Source organism: Pongo pygmaeus, chromosome 12 (genome assembly GCF_028885625.2).
Source record: "Pongo pygmaeus isolate AG05252 chromosome 12, NHGRI_mPonPyg2-v2.0_pri, whole genome shotgun sequence".
NCBI classification, from domain to species: Eukaryota; Metazoa; Chordata; class Mammalia; order Primates; family Hominidae; genus Pongo; species Pongo pygmaeus.
Window position 1 is genome coordinate 63,041,597 of NC_072385.2, and position 14,655 is coordinate 63,056,251.

Genomic DNA, 14,655 nt, shown 5'->3' on the forward strand with positions numbered 1-14,655 from the left:
CCTGGCTAACACAGTGAAACCCTGTCTCTACTAAAAATACAAAAATTAGCCGGGCGTGGTGGCGTGCTTCTGTAGTCCCAGCTACTCGGGAGGCTGAGACGGGAGAATGAGTGTGAACCCGGGAGGCGGAGCTTGCAGTGAGCCGAGATCATGCCACTGCACTCCAGCCTGGGCAACAGAGCAAGACTCCATCTAAAAAAAAAACACCAAAAAATAGACAGTCATGGTAGCTCACGCCTATAATTCCAGCACTTTAGGGGGCCATGGCAGGCAGATAGCTTGAGCTCAAGAGTTTGATACCAGTCTGGGCAACATGCAAAACCTCATCTCTACAAAAACACACAAAAATTAGCCTGGCGTGGTAGCGCGCACCTGTAGTCCCAGCTACTTGGGAGGCAGAGGCAGGAGGATGACTTGAGCCCAGAAGGCTGTGTTTGCCTCACTGCACTCCAGCCTGAACAACAAAGTGAGACCCTGTCTCAAAAAAAAAAGACAAACAACAACAACAAACAAACAAAAAACACAAATGAATAAAGGCAGGGGGTGCAATTATAAGGATCTTGTTGGAATTTGCTTAGATGTTTTTGAGAGACAGCTTTGGTGTTTGTAGTTGGGGTCTCATACAACCAAGAGGAGTATACCTTAGAGGTACTCAGACACGGATGGAAGGAGGCAAAATATCCTGCCTTTGTTCCCTGTACCCTTTGTCCCTTAAGGGCCACTGTGGAATAGGTCAGAATATTCATTGTTTCACCATCTAAGTCTACAGAGGTCATTTTTGCCATATTGGCTGGAGGCAAAATATAGACCTCCATCTGCAAGAAGAGTGTCACAAGTGGGTAGGTGAGGGAAAAGTCCACTCCAGTGGGCAGTAGAAAGCAATGACTTCCTGATGTAGCAGGCTAGGAAAAATATGTTCAGGGCACTGTAATTAAGATATATACTTTGTGAGCTTTTGCCTTTCAAATACCATCAGCTTGGCACTTGGGAGTGTAGAAGAGTCTTCAGTTCCAGGAGGAGGAAATATGGTTGTGAATTGTGACTTCCTGCTGAAGGATACAGTGTTGCCCCTGATGTAGCCAATTAGTAAGTATCTGGTCTTTCTTGACTGTTCATCTGAGACTTGATAGAGAAGGGCCAACACAGCCAGCCACCAGAGTGGGGTGGTTGCCTGCATAAATGCAATATATGAATATAATTTCAGCTATAATGTCTTTGTAGCATACAAAGACAGGGAAGTAAGTAAGTACATGTTTGGCAAAAGAGCCACTGAGCTGGTCAGTATGTCCCTAAGCTGAAATTGCGGGGAAAGAAAAAAGACTCAAAATGGTCAAGCCAGATGCTATGGGAAGGGTAGCAGGGATGGTTTGAAAACTAAGCAGTGTTCAGTTCCTTTGGATTGATTCTCAGTCTTCAGAGGTGATACTGGATTTATTTTCTAATTTCATAAAACATTAAAAGGGACTGTGCCAGCACTTTGGGAGACCGAGGCAGGTGGATCATGAGGTCAGGAGTTCGAGACCAGCCTGGCCAAGATGGTGAAACCCCATCTCTACTAAAAATACAAAAATTAGCCGGGCACGGCAGCGGGCACCTGTAATCCCAGCTACTCAGGAGGCTGAGGCAGAAGAATCACTTGAACCCAGGAGGCGGAGGTTGCAGTGAGCCAGATCGTGCCACTGCACTCTAGCCTGGGTGACAGGGCAAGAGTCTGTCTCAAAAAAAAAGGTGGGGGGACTGTGAAGGTAGGTGTATCAATTTAGGAAGGGTGAGCTTGAGTGAAGAAGGAAGAGCGGTAAAGCTACAGAACACAGTATTGCTATAAACAAGGCTTACCACCTTGGGTAACTACAGCTTTATAGCTCACTTTGGGGGCAGTGAATAGATGAAACTTGGCATTTCAATTCAGTTTCTGCCTGTGGGCTTGTTAAGGAAATGTTTTTGGAAAACTGAAGCAAATCAATGGTTGCAGTGAGTTGAATGGGTGATTCCATGATCCTGTGGACACTGGAGAGTTGGTGACAAGGAATAGCATTATAAGTCAGTTGAAGAACAGATCTTGTTCTGAATACATCACCTAGGGTTCTTTGGTTGCAGCAATCAATTCCAACTAACTTGAACAAAAGCAACTTTGTTGGAAGGCTGTTGGGAGCACACAGAATCTGTGGGAAAGCTGGAGAATCACCCTTAGAACAGAACAGTAACCCAGATGACTCCAGGAAGCCAGGAATCAGGAATGGCAGATTCTATCTCAGAACAGAAACTGCTCAACATGCCACAGTTATAGTGCATGAATTCCATCAGCATTATCTTTTTGTCTTTCTTATCAAGATTCATATTTTAGGTAGAGAGGATAGAAGGGTGGGTAGCACATCTGATCATGGTGATAAGCCAATGTAAACCTGTAGGGGAAGAGGTAATTCCCTAAAAGAAAACCTGAGTGCTGTTAGGAAGTAAAGAAATGTTTGCCAGGCAGCCCCAAATAAACAAATGGGCTCAATAATGACATGGACAGTTGCTTCAAGAAAAATAGTGGGGATATCAAAAGTTAAATCATCATAGATCAATTCTGTAGATAGATGGTTGATCTAAGAAATTAATATTGTCTGGATCTTGATGACGAAGTAGTCATAAGGATAGAATGTGGTTTGACAGCAAACTTCAGATGGGTACATTTTCTGGAAATCTCAGCATGCCGCAAACTGAACACCTGAAGAATTCTTTACATGCCTGTTGGTTATGTATTACTCAGAAGATAAAGAAGACAACAGGGACACCTGCTTCTGTGAATGCAGTCTTGATCAGAAAGGATAACAGGTTGGTATCTATATGTGCTATAGAAGTGAGAGAAGGAAACACTAGGTAGAGTTCAATTTCAGGCAATCAGAGTATCCAAAAATTCAGGGTAAAACCAGATGTGATCCCACAAGCATGATTCTAAAAGGGAATATGGCCAGGCCAGTTGAGAGGCTCATAGAGTTCTGAGTTTGTAGTCAGAGGGTGCATGAGAAAGTAAAGGGGAGAGAGACTGTAAGGAACCCAAATGTGGCTGCAGAAGGAATTCTCTGATACATCATCTAATAAGTTATGCAAGAACATCAAAAGAAGGACGTGTCCCAAGAGGTGACAAAGAATAGAATGGAAGAGCACTTTGTTGAGTGAATAAGTATGTTGGTGCCTCCTAGGTGGCAGGTGTTTATGAGAATGTCAGGAAAACTGAAGGACAGAAAGAACTAGAGTTGTGGCTATTGGCCACAAACCAATGGTTTTCTGAGGCTATCTTTGGGAGCAGACAGGTAAAAAAAAGGAAAGAATAAGTCCATCTCTTGTGGCAGGTAGAAAAGGTTAGTGCAGGATCAGGAAAAGACTATTATTGACATAATTTTGCTTTTATATTTTCTGTCAAAAAGAATAAAACAAACACAGTAAATATGAAATAAAAGGTTGAGTGAGTATCCTAGTAAAAGACCCCTAATACCACAGATGAGTTTACTCGTCACGGGTACAGATGAATTTTACCTCAATGTACTGAGAAACCTATAGCAAAAATCACCCATCCCTGTTGGTGACTTTTAAGAAATAGCAGCAAATGTAAAAATTGCTCAGAGAATGGAAAAAGACAAATACATTTCTGACTTTAACGACGTAAAAATGCCTGAAGATTGTTTAGAATGTAGATGATAAAACTTGACACTCCCAGGAAAACATTAGACCAATTCATTACAGCAAATAAAGAATTAAAACCTAAGCCCTTGAGTAAATCTATTAAAATGAGTCACAGCAGATTAACTTTACTTCTTTTTTAGTGTTGTAAGACTGATGAGGGAAATGCCACCAGCATAAGGCTGTATAAGAGAATACAAGTTGAGTTCAACAAGGCACATGACAAAATCAAAATATTCAGTTGGACAAAATGGAGAAATATGAGTTACAAGAGTTCACAGTTGGCTAGTTGGTGAGAAGGAACAATGCCAGTGACCTCTTTAAATAAAGAGATCCCCAAACATACCCGACATGGGTTTACCTAGAAGCTTTTGGGAAGGGCAGGACATTTTTAACTAGGTCATCTTCAGAAAACATTTGTTGATGTATTGACCTAGAAGGGGGACTCTTGGGTATGCCAGCAGGCTTTATCCTTCTTTCCTGTTGAGAATTTTATGAGCAAATCAAAGGAAGACATGTAAGGCAAAGTTTATCAGATTTAGAGACAACACAGTGCCCAGAATGATAGCTGAAGTATTAGACGATAGAATAAAGACTCAAGAGAAAAAAAAAGTTTTGAGCCAGAACAATGGATCACAGCCAACCAACCAAGTTAAATTGAACAGTGACACACTTATAATAACAGTTAGTATTTAGGTTAAGAGTAATGATTTAATTAGGAAGATATGAGGCCAAATTTGACAATAGTTTAAGTGGAGAAACAGCCAGAGGCCTTAGTTGACCACAAGCTTATATAATCCAACAGCATTCCAGGACTGCTGGCAAAATTGATGGAGAACTAAGTTCTATCAATGTAGAAATCAGGTCATGGGAGGTGGTTTTCCTACTGTACTCTGTTCCTGTAACCCAGAGCTTTAGAGCTAGGACTCTGAGGTCGCACTGCCTGTTTTTGGATTTCCGTTCTGCCTCTTCCTAGCCCTACATCTTTAGGCAAGGCTTTTAACCTCTCTAAACCTGTATTCCTCATCTGTAAAATGGATAGAATAATAGAACCTATATCACAAGGCTTTTATAAGAATTAACTTAGGTAGTAGGTATAAAACTCTTAGCACAAAGGCCAACATCCAACGTATTTGGTAAATGTGTTTTGTTGTTGTTGTTGTCACCATTCTCTATAGTAGACTATTTTAAGAAAGGCACTAAAAAAAAAAATCAGAATTTTCCCTGAGGTAAGAGGTTTGCAGACTTTCTTGCTTAAAGAATACTTATAGAAACTTGAAGTTTATGTTATTTATTGCTATATGACAAATTAAAATTTAGTAGCTTAAAGCAATAAACATTTATTTTCCCACACAGGGTCTGAGAGGAATTCAGAAGTGGCTTTGCGGGGAGGTTCTGGGTCAGGGTCTCTCATTGAGGTTGCTGTCAAGATGGCAACTGGGGCTGCACTGTCATCTGAAGGCTTGAGTGGGGCTGAAGAATGGCTCACTTAAAGCTATTGTTGGGAGGCCTCAGTCTTTCCACATGGACCTCTCCATTGTGTGTCCCAATGACTTAGCAACTAGCTTCCTCCAGAGTGACCAATTCAAGAGAGAGAGACAAAGAGAACAAGGCAGAAGTTACAGTGCCTTTTATGACCTAGTCTCTGAAGTCACATCTCATTCATATTCTATTGGTCACACAGACCAACCCTGAGACAGTATGGGAGGGGACTTCACAAGGCTGTGGATACCAGGAGGTAGGGATCATTGGGAGCTACGTTGGAGGCTGGATGTCAAGGGGAGTTTAGGACCACAAAGACCCAGAGGTTTGGTGGCTGACTATAGAAATGGGAAAGGACTGCTGTATAGAAGAGGGAGACTTATTCTGTGTGGCTTCCAAGGATGGAATTCAAAACAATACACAGAGGTTTCTGGGAGGCAGATGTTAATGTGTTTAAGGAAGAAACTCCTAGCAATAATCTGCCCAAACAGAATGCCAGTACTAAGGCAGCTCATTCTATTCGGGGAAGTAGTACTTAGTACTACCTTAGAGACTGAGCCCCTGAGTACTGGAAGAGTAGAGCACAGGCTGGGTGTCCTCTCCCAGGGACACCATATGCAGAACCCTGACTGGGTAGAAAGTTAGCTGTGAGTACCTCCAACTCTTTGATATTTCACTTCTGGATTAGGGGAGAATTTTGTGAAATGAGACCCTTAGGGCTTCATTTCTTTTAGTTTTGAGGAAAAACAAATTTGTCATGGAACTATGAGGTCTTTGCTTCTGAATCAGTATGGCTTGGAGAAACTATTAAGAGGTAAAATGACCCTGGTGTTTCTGGAATCCCCCAACATTTCTCCTTTTAAGAGCAGAGCTCCAAGTTGCTTGATTTACGCTTAGCCCAGGGGATTTAAACCAGGAATTCCCAACTTTTTTATGAGGCAGAGCCTTTAGATTATGGAAGAGGCAGGAATGTTGGCATTGAGTTTTCCTCACGGGGAATCCTGGCACACCTTGGAGAGAGGGAGGGGGGTTGCAGCTCTGGGGGATATTGTCCAGGGAAGGCTCAGATATCCACCAACGGAAATCAGTCCACTCTTTGAGTATGCAAAAATACTAGCTGATGCTTTGCTGGGGATTCCCATAGAGAGAACTGAGAATGCACTCATTTTTAAAAGAGCCTCCTGGAGAAACTTTTTAAGTGGTTAGTGGGGGTGGCGAGGCACTGTTATATTGGTCATCACGTGGGCATATAATGTAGAAAACGTCCATAAGCAAAGGGTTTCCAGGGAAATTAACACTACAGCATACCACGTTTACTCCTCCCTTAGCCCAATCTACCCTTGGACACTCACTGAAATAATCAGTGAAATATGAAACCGTTTCTAAATGTGTATCAGTACTAGAAGCTCTGAAGAATTTCTGCCAGTGAGCATGCAGGTGGCAGCCCTCCTACCCTAGTCCAACAATCACTCCTCTGGAAGACAGGATTGTCAGGAGCGGAATCACCCAAACAGCCAAATCTTGGAAGGCCAAGGTATGAGGGTGAGGAAAGGCCATCTGGATCCTGCCAATGCTTCAAGAAAGGACACAGTCAAGGCCACAATAAGTGACAAACTCAGTCAGCTCTCACTACTGGCATGGCATGAATGTCTGGAAAACACAGGGGAAAAGAGAAAACTCTTTGGTGTGTACCTGTTGTCTCCTGCTTCTACCAAATAGATTTCTTAAATATTTGAAGGCACTACAGTTAAATTTCCCCTTTTCTGTCTTTATCTGGCCCCCAAATATTGAATAGGGCCATTGTCTCTGATGAAGCCCAACTTAACTCCCCATCATGCTACACGAAAGCAGATCTTTCTCTGTAAAGATGATGATGCAAGAAATTGCTGGCCACAAGAAAGGATTTCATCATATGAGATTTTTTGAGGAATTTCAACTAATGCCTCTATTCCTAAGAAATGGGTAAAGATATTGAATAATCTAATTTATGTCTTCAAGACTGAAGCTGACATTGCATCTATGTAAGAAACAGCTACAAAGAGATGACAGAATATGCTGACCAATTTTAAATCCACAATACACTAATGAGCAGAAGATTAGATATCACAGTAAAGTCAGTAATTTTTTTTAATGGGCTGGGAAATTTCTCCCAGAACTCAGGACTGAAAAACAAAAATAATGAGAAAAAAAGGAAAAAAGGACCAGGTGATCCAACATACAGATAATTCCAAAAGGAAACAAGAAAACTAAGGCTGACACAATCATCAAAGATACTAAAGAGAACTTTCTTAAGCTGAAAAAGACTTGTCCTTAAGATTGAAAGCATTAACTTCAGGGTAATTTAACCAGTTCTCATTGCAAAGAAAAGGTCTTATAAGCACTGAAGTGAAAATAAAAACAGGTTACAAAGGAATATAGTAAATCTAGCTTCAGTTTTTTCATCAACTACAAGCCAGAAGTCAGTGGTGGGAGGCCTGTGGGCTCCAAAGCTCATGACCCAAGTTGTCATTCACATGCAAAGCCATGTACATTAATGAAACACAGATGTTCTCAGACATATAATATTTCATTATATGGATATACCTTTCACATGCCCTTCCTGGAAAAAAATGTCCAAAGAGCCTCTGCAGCTAGATAACAGCTGTATCAAGATAAAAACCCCCAAATGGGGAGGATATAATTTTTTCAAAACCAGTGATAATGTGTCCAAGCAACTGTTGCCAGTTTAGTTATACTAGTACAGATGTCAAAATTAATTATTGAAATATAAGTTTTATATATAAAATAATGAGGATATGAAATCAGATGACAGAAATAAAAACTGGTAACTGGGAAGAAAAAGGAGGAGGAAGTAAGTATGCTAATTTTTTATCAAATGACACATCAAATTTCATTTTTAACATTGATAGTTGAGAAAATAAACTAAATTTTTTAAAAATTTAAACAATACATTAAAAAGAGTATTTATATTCTAAATCACCACAAAAGAGGAAAGAAGTCAAAGAAACATGATCTTTTATACAAAAGACAAAAAAGGCAACCTACTAAAAATAATAAGCATTTGTAAAATGTTTTCTAAGCACAGGTTATTTCTTCTCAGTGATAAGACGGCAAGTCGCTTGCTTAGGATATTTGTATTTCCAAAAATTATACAATGAAGATGCATAACTTTTAAATAACAAATTATAAAATCCCTTGTGGGGGCTGTTATAAAAAGTTATTTGATGTGTAACACATTGCCAGTAAAGCTAAAGAATGGATGGATGAGAAGTTCCCAGTTATAATAAGATATGATCAAGATATTCTGGGCCAGGATGGTCGTGCTTTTTTCTTTCCAGTGGTATCGATTTAAGATTTTGCAGCTGGTGAGATACATGATCATGGCCATTTGGAGAACTGTAGGGCATCCATCTTCTATGTCAAGAAGATTGATGTTATAGTAGTTACCATGCTGTCCTGCCTTGGCGATTTCTGCCCAGAGGGTTTTGAGAATGCAGTACATTTGCATCAGCTGTGTAGCATTTCCATCAAAACAGTTGTGCCCTGCCTGCTGTCAATTGTGGCGGCACCACTTTATATGTTGTTTTATAGAGTTGCAGAAGCAGCCTTTGCCCCATCCACACTTTGTTCAATTACAAAGCTGATCTCACTCCTCACCCCAAAAGACTGTTACTACTCCTGGAGAGGTTTGTGAAGGTCGACCTGATCCCTCCAGGACGGAGAACGGACAGAACAGACCTTAAGCTGGGGACCAGGGTTTCAAAGTGGAGCCTCCCAATCAGGGCCAGATTGACTTCAGATTGTAAGCACAGGGCATGTTGATGTTTGGGTGAGGCTCCCAGAAGAGACAGAGAAAGAGAGAAAAGGATATGATTTATTGTGAGGATTCGTCCCACATCAGAAATTCTCTAACCAACCCCTAAACACTGTTCAGACTTCAGGCTTGGCATTAGAGTAACACTCCCTGCTGTAATAGATAAACCCTGAATGTTGTTTATTTCCTGCTCATGTCAAAGGCTCTGCAGATTTTCCTGGCCCTGCAGACTTCTTTCCATGTGCTTATTCAAGGACCCAGGCTTCTTCCATCCTGTGGTTCCTCCCTCCTCCATGTCCTGCAGGAGCCTCTCTAATCAGACAGCAGCTGGGAAAAGACAAAGGGAGGTCACACAGGGAGGTTCTTACGGACCAAGCCTGGAAGTGGAGCATGTTACCTCTGCTGAGATCCATTGGCCATATCCTGGTCACATGGTCACACCTAACTGCAAGGGAGGCTGGGAAATGTAGTCTCTATTCTCAGGAGAAAAAGGACTTCAGATTTAGGGGAACTCCTGGGAGTCTCTGGCCCACACTTTATCTTTTGCATATTCCCTGCCTCCTTCAGAGAGCAGTTTCCCAGCTGAACTCTTTCAATTAAAAGAAAAAAAGTGACATAAGTATAGTGGTTGGAAATGGAATGGATCAAATAGGCTGTACTCTTTTGGGATTTTGTTGTTTATGGTAGGAGTGTGTGAGGTTTCTGTCCGTAGAGACCAAGCCTGAGGTCATCTCTTACCAAACATCTTTCTTCTGAGCATCTTCTGTCTTCTCTAAATGATTATTTTGTCTCCTTCCTCCTTCTTCCTTTTTATTGATAAAACATGAGGCAGTAACATGATTTTTCTTGCGCAGGTTAAATCTAGATTCCTCAAGCCCAGTCTTCTATAACACTACAATTCTGTCTGTGAATAAAACACTAAAAATAAAAATTGGTTAAGCTTTAACTGTGTTTATAATGTTATGGGGTTTTAATTTTAAATGGTTGTGTTCAAACTCTAAAATGCTCACTTCATGAAATTTGAAAATTTATAAAAGAAAATAATTGCGTATAATTTGACCACTCTCTTACATCTCAGCTTCTTTCCTCTTGAATATAATCTTGATTGAAGGGCTTTTATCTAAGGACAACCAAAATCATCTTTACAAAACTCAGAGGGAATAGGAAAGAGAGGCACAATTTTGTCATGGGACATAGTCCCAACTACAAATTCACTTCTATGTTTTTAAGACTGTTAAGTTTTGCCTTAAATTTACCTCTGTATTCTTCAGTTTCCTCACTTAAAATGAGGAGTATCCTTCTTCCACCCACACTGCATCTGCAAACTGCAGATGAAAAAAGGCGCCTGTCAAAAGTTCTGAGGACATAAAATGTTCTAGAAAAACAATCATCCCAATAGCGCTTATATGTGCTCAGTGTAGAGGGTTTAAAGGGATTATGGTTCAAAGACTCAACAAGAGGAAGCATTTTTTCCTAAGGGTGGATTGAGAGTTTCCTGCCAACCACTTTACCTAATAATTTTGATATTTATAAGGAGAATAGAGGCACACAGAGACTGCAAAGGCAGGTAGCCCTGGGCTCTAACGGGGCCGTTCCTCCAACAAAGCCAGAACAGAATTCCCCATCCAGTAGGACTGGGCTCCAGTTCCCAGAGCCATTCACATTCTCATTCAAAGCCAGCTGATGAGAGCCAAACATAGACCTCCTTGTTTACGTTGTGAATGGAACTTGGAAGTAAAGTATTTTCCAAATGCTGGTTGACACCAAGAGGATATAATTATAATAAGGGGCTTTCTGGTTTGAAGACATGAAAGAAGGAAATGATTTGTCTCTTTGAAATCAAATTATCACATATTAAAAGAAAAGGGGGAGGCTTAGCTTCCAGTCCTCAAAGCAAAATCATGACCTATAATTTTCTTAATTTTTTTTTTTTTTTTTTTTTTTTTTTTTTTTTTTTTTTTGCTTAAAATTACCAAGACCAAGGTAGTAGGGATAGAAGAAGCAACCTGGGAGCTGGAGAATGCAGTCATGAGGAAGAAGAGGAGCTTAGTGGCAGAGAGTGTGATCTTTGTCCAGTATATTTCCTTCCTGTCTATTTCCATTGCATTTTAATCCATAATGAATGTAGAATGGTGATTGGCAGGTTGCTTGTGGAGTCTCATACCTGCCTCTCTCCTCCTTGTGCCTTATGGGGGAGGTAGTGGTGTTCCCAGGGGGAGTCGGGGTACAGGTAACAGGCCAAGTTGAAATATGTATGTCGTGCATCTTTAGATGGATACCGTCTCTGGTTTTAGCCCGCACTTAACATGATTCCACTGAGGTTTTATTTTAATTTCCCAAAGCCTCTTTGCTAATTAAAGCCATTTGCCTTGGGACTCTTAGCCCTTTTAAGTCTAAAATGTCCCTAACTTTTCCTGGTAATTCCTGATTTGTTTATTTTCCAAATGAGAGTCATCTTGAGTGTGTGGAAGATGCCCATAAGGACTTCTTAACTCTCAACTATCTCTCACACATGCACACACGCCCTCTGAAGTGACAGTGTGCTGTATTAGAAAGGGCGAGAGCTTTAGAGGAAACCAACCATGAGTTTTGGTTTCCGCTCTGCCATTTGCTGACTTCGCAGCATTGAACAACTTTAACCCCCCTCAGCTCCACTTTCCTCATCTGTAAGATGAGATAGTGAGGATTCCCTTGCAAGATTTTTGTGGGGATTAAATAGAATTCGCTCTATAAAATGCTGGGCATAGCACTTGCAATAGGTGGACAATCCAATAGTAGCTGTTCCTAATAATGATATCATCATCATCATAGTCCAACCTCAGAAAATTCTACATTGGGTTAAAAACTCTAAGACCAGGTACTTTAGATAAAATTGAAAGCTGGCAAAATACTTCTGTGTTCATGTTATCTGATTTTCTTCTCCGTTGGAAAATAAAAAGGTACCAAATGATGCAAACTCTGCTTTTGCCTTCAAAGTAAGCATGATGAACCCCAGTGGGGCTTCTCTGTATCTTTTTTCCCAGTACACACACACACACACCCACACACACGCACACACGGCTGCTGTGTTATCAATAACCAGTATCTTTGTAGGAAAGTAGAAACTAAATTGTTTGCTTCTTTACCGATATCTCTGTTTGAATTTGGTTCCATCACATCTGATGCCCCTTGGGTTTTTCCCAAAGGAAGAAATGGTCAGAGGGAATTAAAATGGCTCAGATGTTCCCTTAGGTTTCACCTACAGCATCTTGTTTGAAGCTGCAAAAGCAATTCAGAAGGCCATCTTAGGCCTGCTCTGAGCTCCTGGACAAGAGCATTGTGTAGCCCAGAGGTTCCTGCCCTTAGTGGAAGGCCTGATAGCACCTCATGTTCCAGCCACCACCCTACTTCCAGCAGCTCCTCAATTAACCATCATCCCTGGACATGTAGAAATCTCTTTTGCATCTGTATTTTCAACCACTGCTCCCTTGTGAGAATAATAAGTTCCATATGTATAGTTCCCCACTCCTCCCCCAAATAAAGTAATATTTCCTCTTGTTTCTCCTGAAAGTGCCCCTTTCTGATTACTAGAAGATGTTCACTAGTTAAGTGTTCCCCTTCCTCACTGCCAGTGTGATTTGTGGGTTGGGATCATGTGCCTTCTCAGCATTTGTCTTTCTGGACTTGAATAGCATCCTAATTTTCTATAGCTCTTCAGTATCTCAATATCAGAGAAAACTGAGATCAAATTTCAGTTCTACTACATTCCAGCTACGTGTCCATTGACAAGGTTATCTAAGCTTCAGTTTTGTTTTCTTGTCTTAAAAATAGAGACTAATAATGCTAACCCCACAGGGTGCTTTTGATGTTTAGTGAGATAATATGGAGTCCCTGCCTTTCAATGGGGATGGAGGGGTGGGTAGGATCTAAAGTCAGTGTATGATCAGGGAAAGTTAAAAAGCAAATAGGGTCAGATTTGGTCAATATTGGAAAAGATCACTGAAGAATTAGGAAATTTTTCAGGGATTATGTTACAGGAAAAATATGTTCTCTTTTAAGCATAGGAGTTCTCTCAGTAAATTGAGAATCTGGGGTTGGGGGATGGTAGAGACAAAAATGGCCCTGCCCCACCCCAACCAGCTGAACAAGTGGAACAGCAAGAGAACTGTAGCACTGTAGTTACCTTTCTCTCTTTCACTGCTTAACTACAACGAAGGCCCCTTCTCTCTAAAATGATGGTACTGCAGAGCTAAACTCTGTTTTTAAATGGTTTTATATCCATCATTTAAAAGATATTCAGTGATCTTGGGTTTAATAATGAATGAGTTGCATAATTATATTTATCTCATCTCCACCATGCCACACTCCCCGCTCTAAGACAGCAAAATTGAATTCCCCTCATTAGTTGGTAACACTTGAGATCAATTTCCTACTGTAAATGTGACAGGGATTCCTTTTCCGTAACTCTGCTGACATCCGCTGCTCATTTGAAAACTCTCTTGTTCTTCTGCCTGCACACACAGCCCCAGGAAATGCCCCTGTCAATCAGTTTCCTTGATGGGGCATTGCTGTCTCTGCAAAGGTCAGTAGCATTGCCACACTAGATGCTGACAGTGCCCTTCCTCTTCGGGATCACTCACAAAAATTAAGAATTATTCTCACCTGCCCCCACATGCCCAGGGGAGAAGGACCCCTGCTCACCAAGTCTCTCAGGACAGCCACTGGGTTCTAGACCATTTACTTCTCTAAGCTCTGGCTTAGCAGTTCTGCCACCCGAGTGTAAGCCTCCGCACCAGCCTCTCCTTCACTCCATAGCTGCCTTTGCAGGTTCACGCATCGCCTCCCAGGCTTGGAGTTCCACCCTTGTAAACTGGGCCTGTTGCTGCCCTGAAGCCAGCCTCCCATCCCAGAGCTGAGTCCAGAGCTTTGGGTGACTCCAGCCTGGCCTTGGGGTGGAAGGGAGGCCTTGATACCTGGGAGTATCAGATTTATACCCTCTCAGCTTCCCCAGTAGCTACTGCTGACTCCCATCTTTACTAAATTAATCTACTGCCTTTTCTCCTAGACATCCAAAAAGTATTAGTTGGCTTTGCCATTGTAGTATCTGATGACAAAATATTTAGTCCCAGGTCAGAAACTTTGGCTGAAAGTTCCTACTAAAAAGCCAGACGTCATGATTAAATTGTTAGAAAGTTAGCCATGATATCTGAGGAAGTTATGAAATGGCTATAAATGATGTAAGCTCTGCAATGGGCAAACGTGTTCACAACTTTTGACATCTGGGGAAGAGAGTTAAGAGCCACGGGCTCAGCCGGCTCCCACTGACTAGCACAGCATGAAGTCCAATTAGGGCTGCTTTTAAAGGGGGTGATTGTGCTCAGTGGTGTGGATGCTGCTCCCAGGGGAGCAGGGCTGTTGGAAGGAGCTGTCCAGATGGCTGTCTCCCTAGCTCCTCTGAACTGCGGAGACCCCTCCTGCGAATTGGATGGGGGATTTCCCTGCCCCTCAATTGCTATTCCAGACCCTCTTCCTGTAAGTGGGGTTGGGCTCCAGACCCAGCTTTCACAGCTTCCCCAGAGAGCAGTGGTGTCTGCAAGATGTGCGTTTGGTTAACATGCTGGAGGGGCCTCTCATAAATTTCATGGCAACAGGAACTGAGTGGCTTTGAAACTCCAGCTGCTGGTGGGCTCGATATGAGGTCTGTTCCAAAACCTGGA

At 41.7% G+C, this 14,655-nt stretch overlaps 1 protein-coding gene across 4 annotated transcripts in view; it reads left to right on the forward strand.

Annotated features, from left to right (window-relative positions):
* Window positions 1–14,655, forward strand: part of TGFA (transforming growth factor alpha) — a 106,212-nt gene that overhangs the window by 66,833 nt on the left and 24,724 nt on the right. Inside the window, exon 1 of one of the 4 annotated variants that reach the window (XM_054476296.1) lies at window positions 5,344–5,401. The exons of 2 other annotated variants lie outside the window; for them this stretch is intronic. In XM_054476296.1, coding sequence (XP_054332271.1) covers window positions 5,365–5,401 — 37 coding nt within the window. In that variant the 5' untranslated portion in view covers window positions 5,344–5,364. Of the gene's footprint in view, window positions 1–5,343; window positions 5,960–14,655 lie in introns of those variants that run through there. One more of the 4 variants, XM_054476295.1, reaches the window with a different exon arrangement.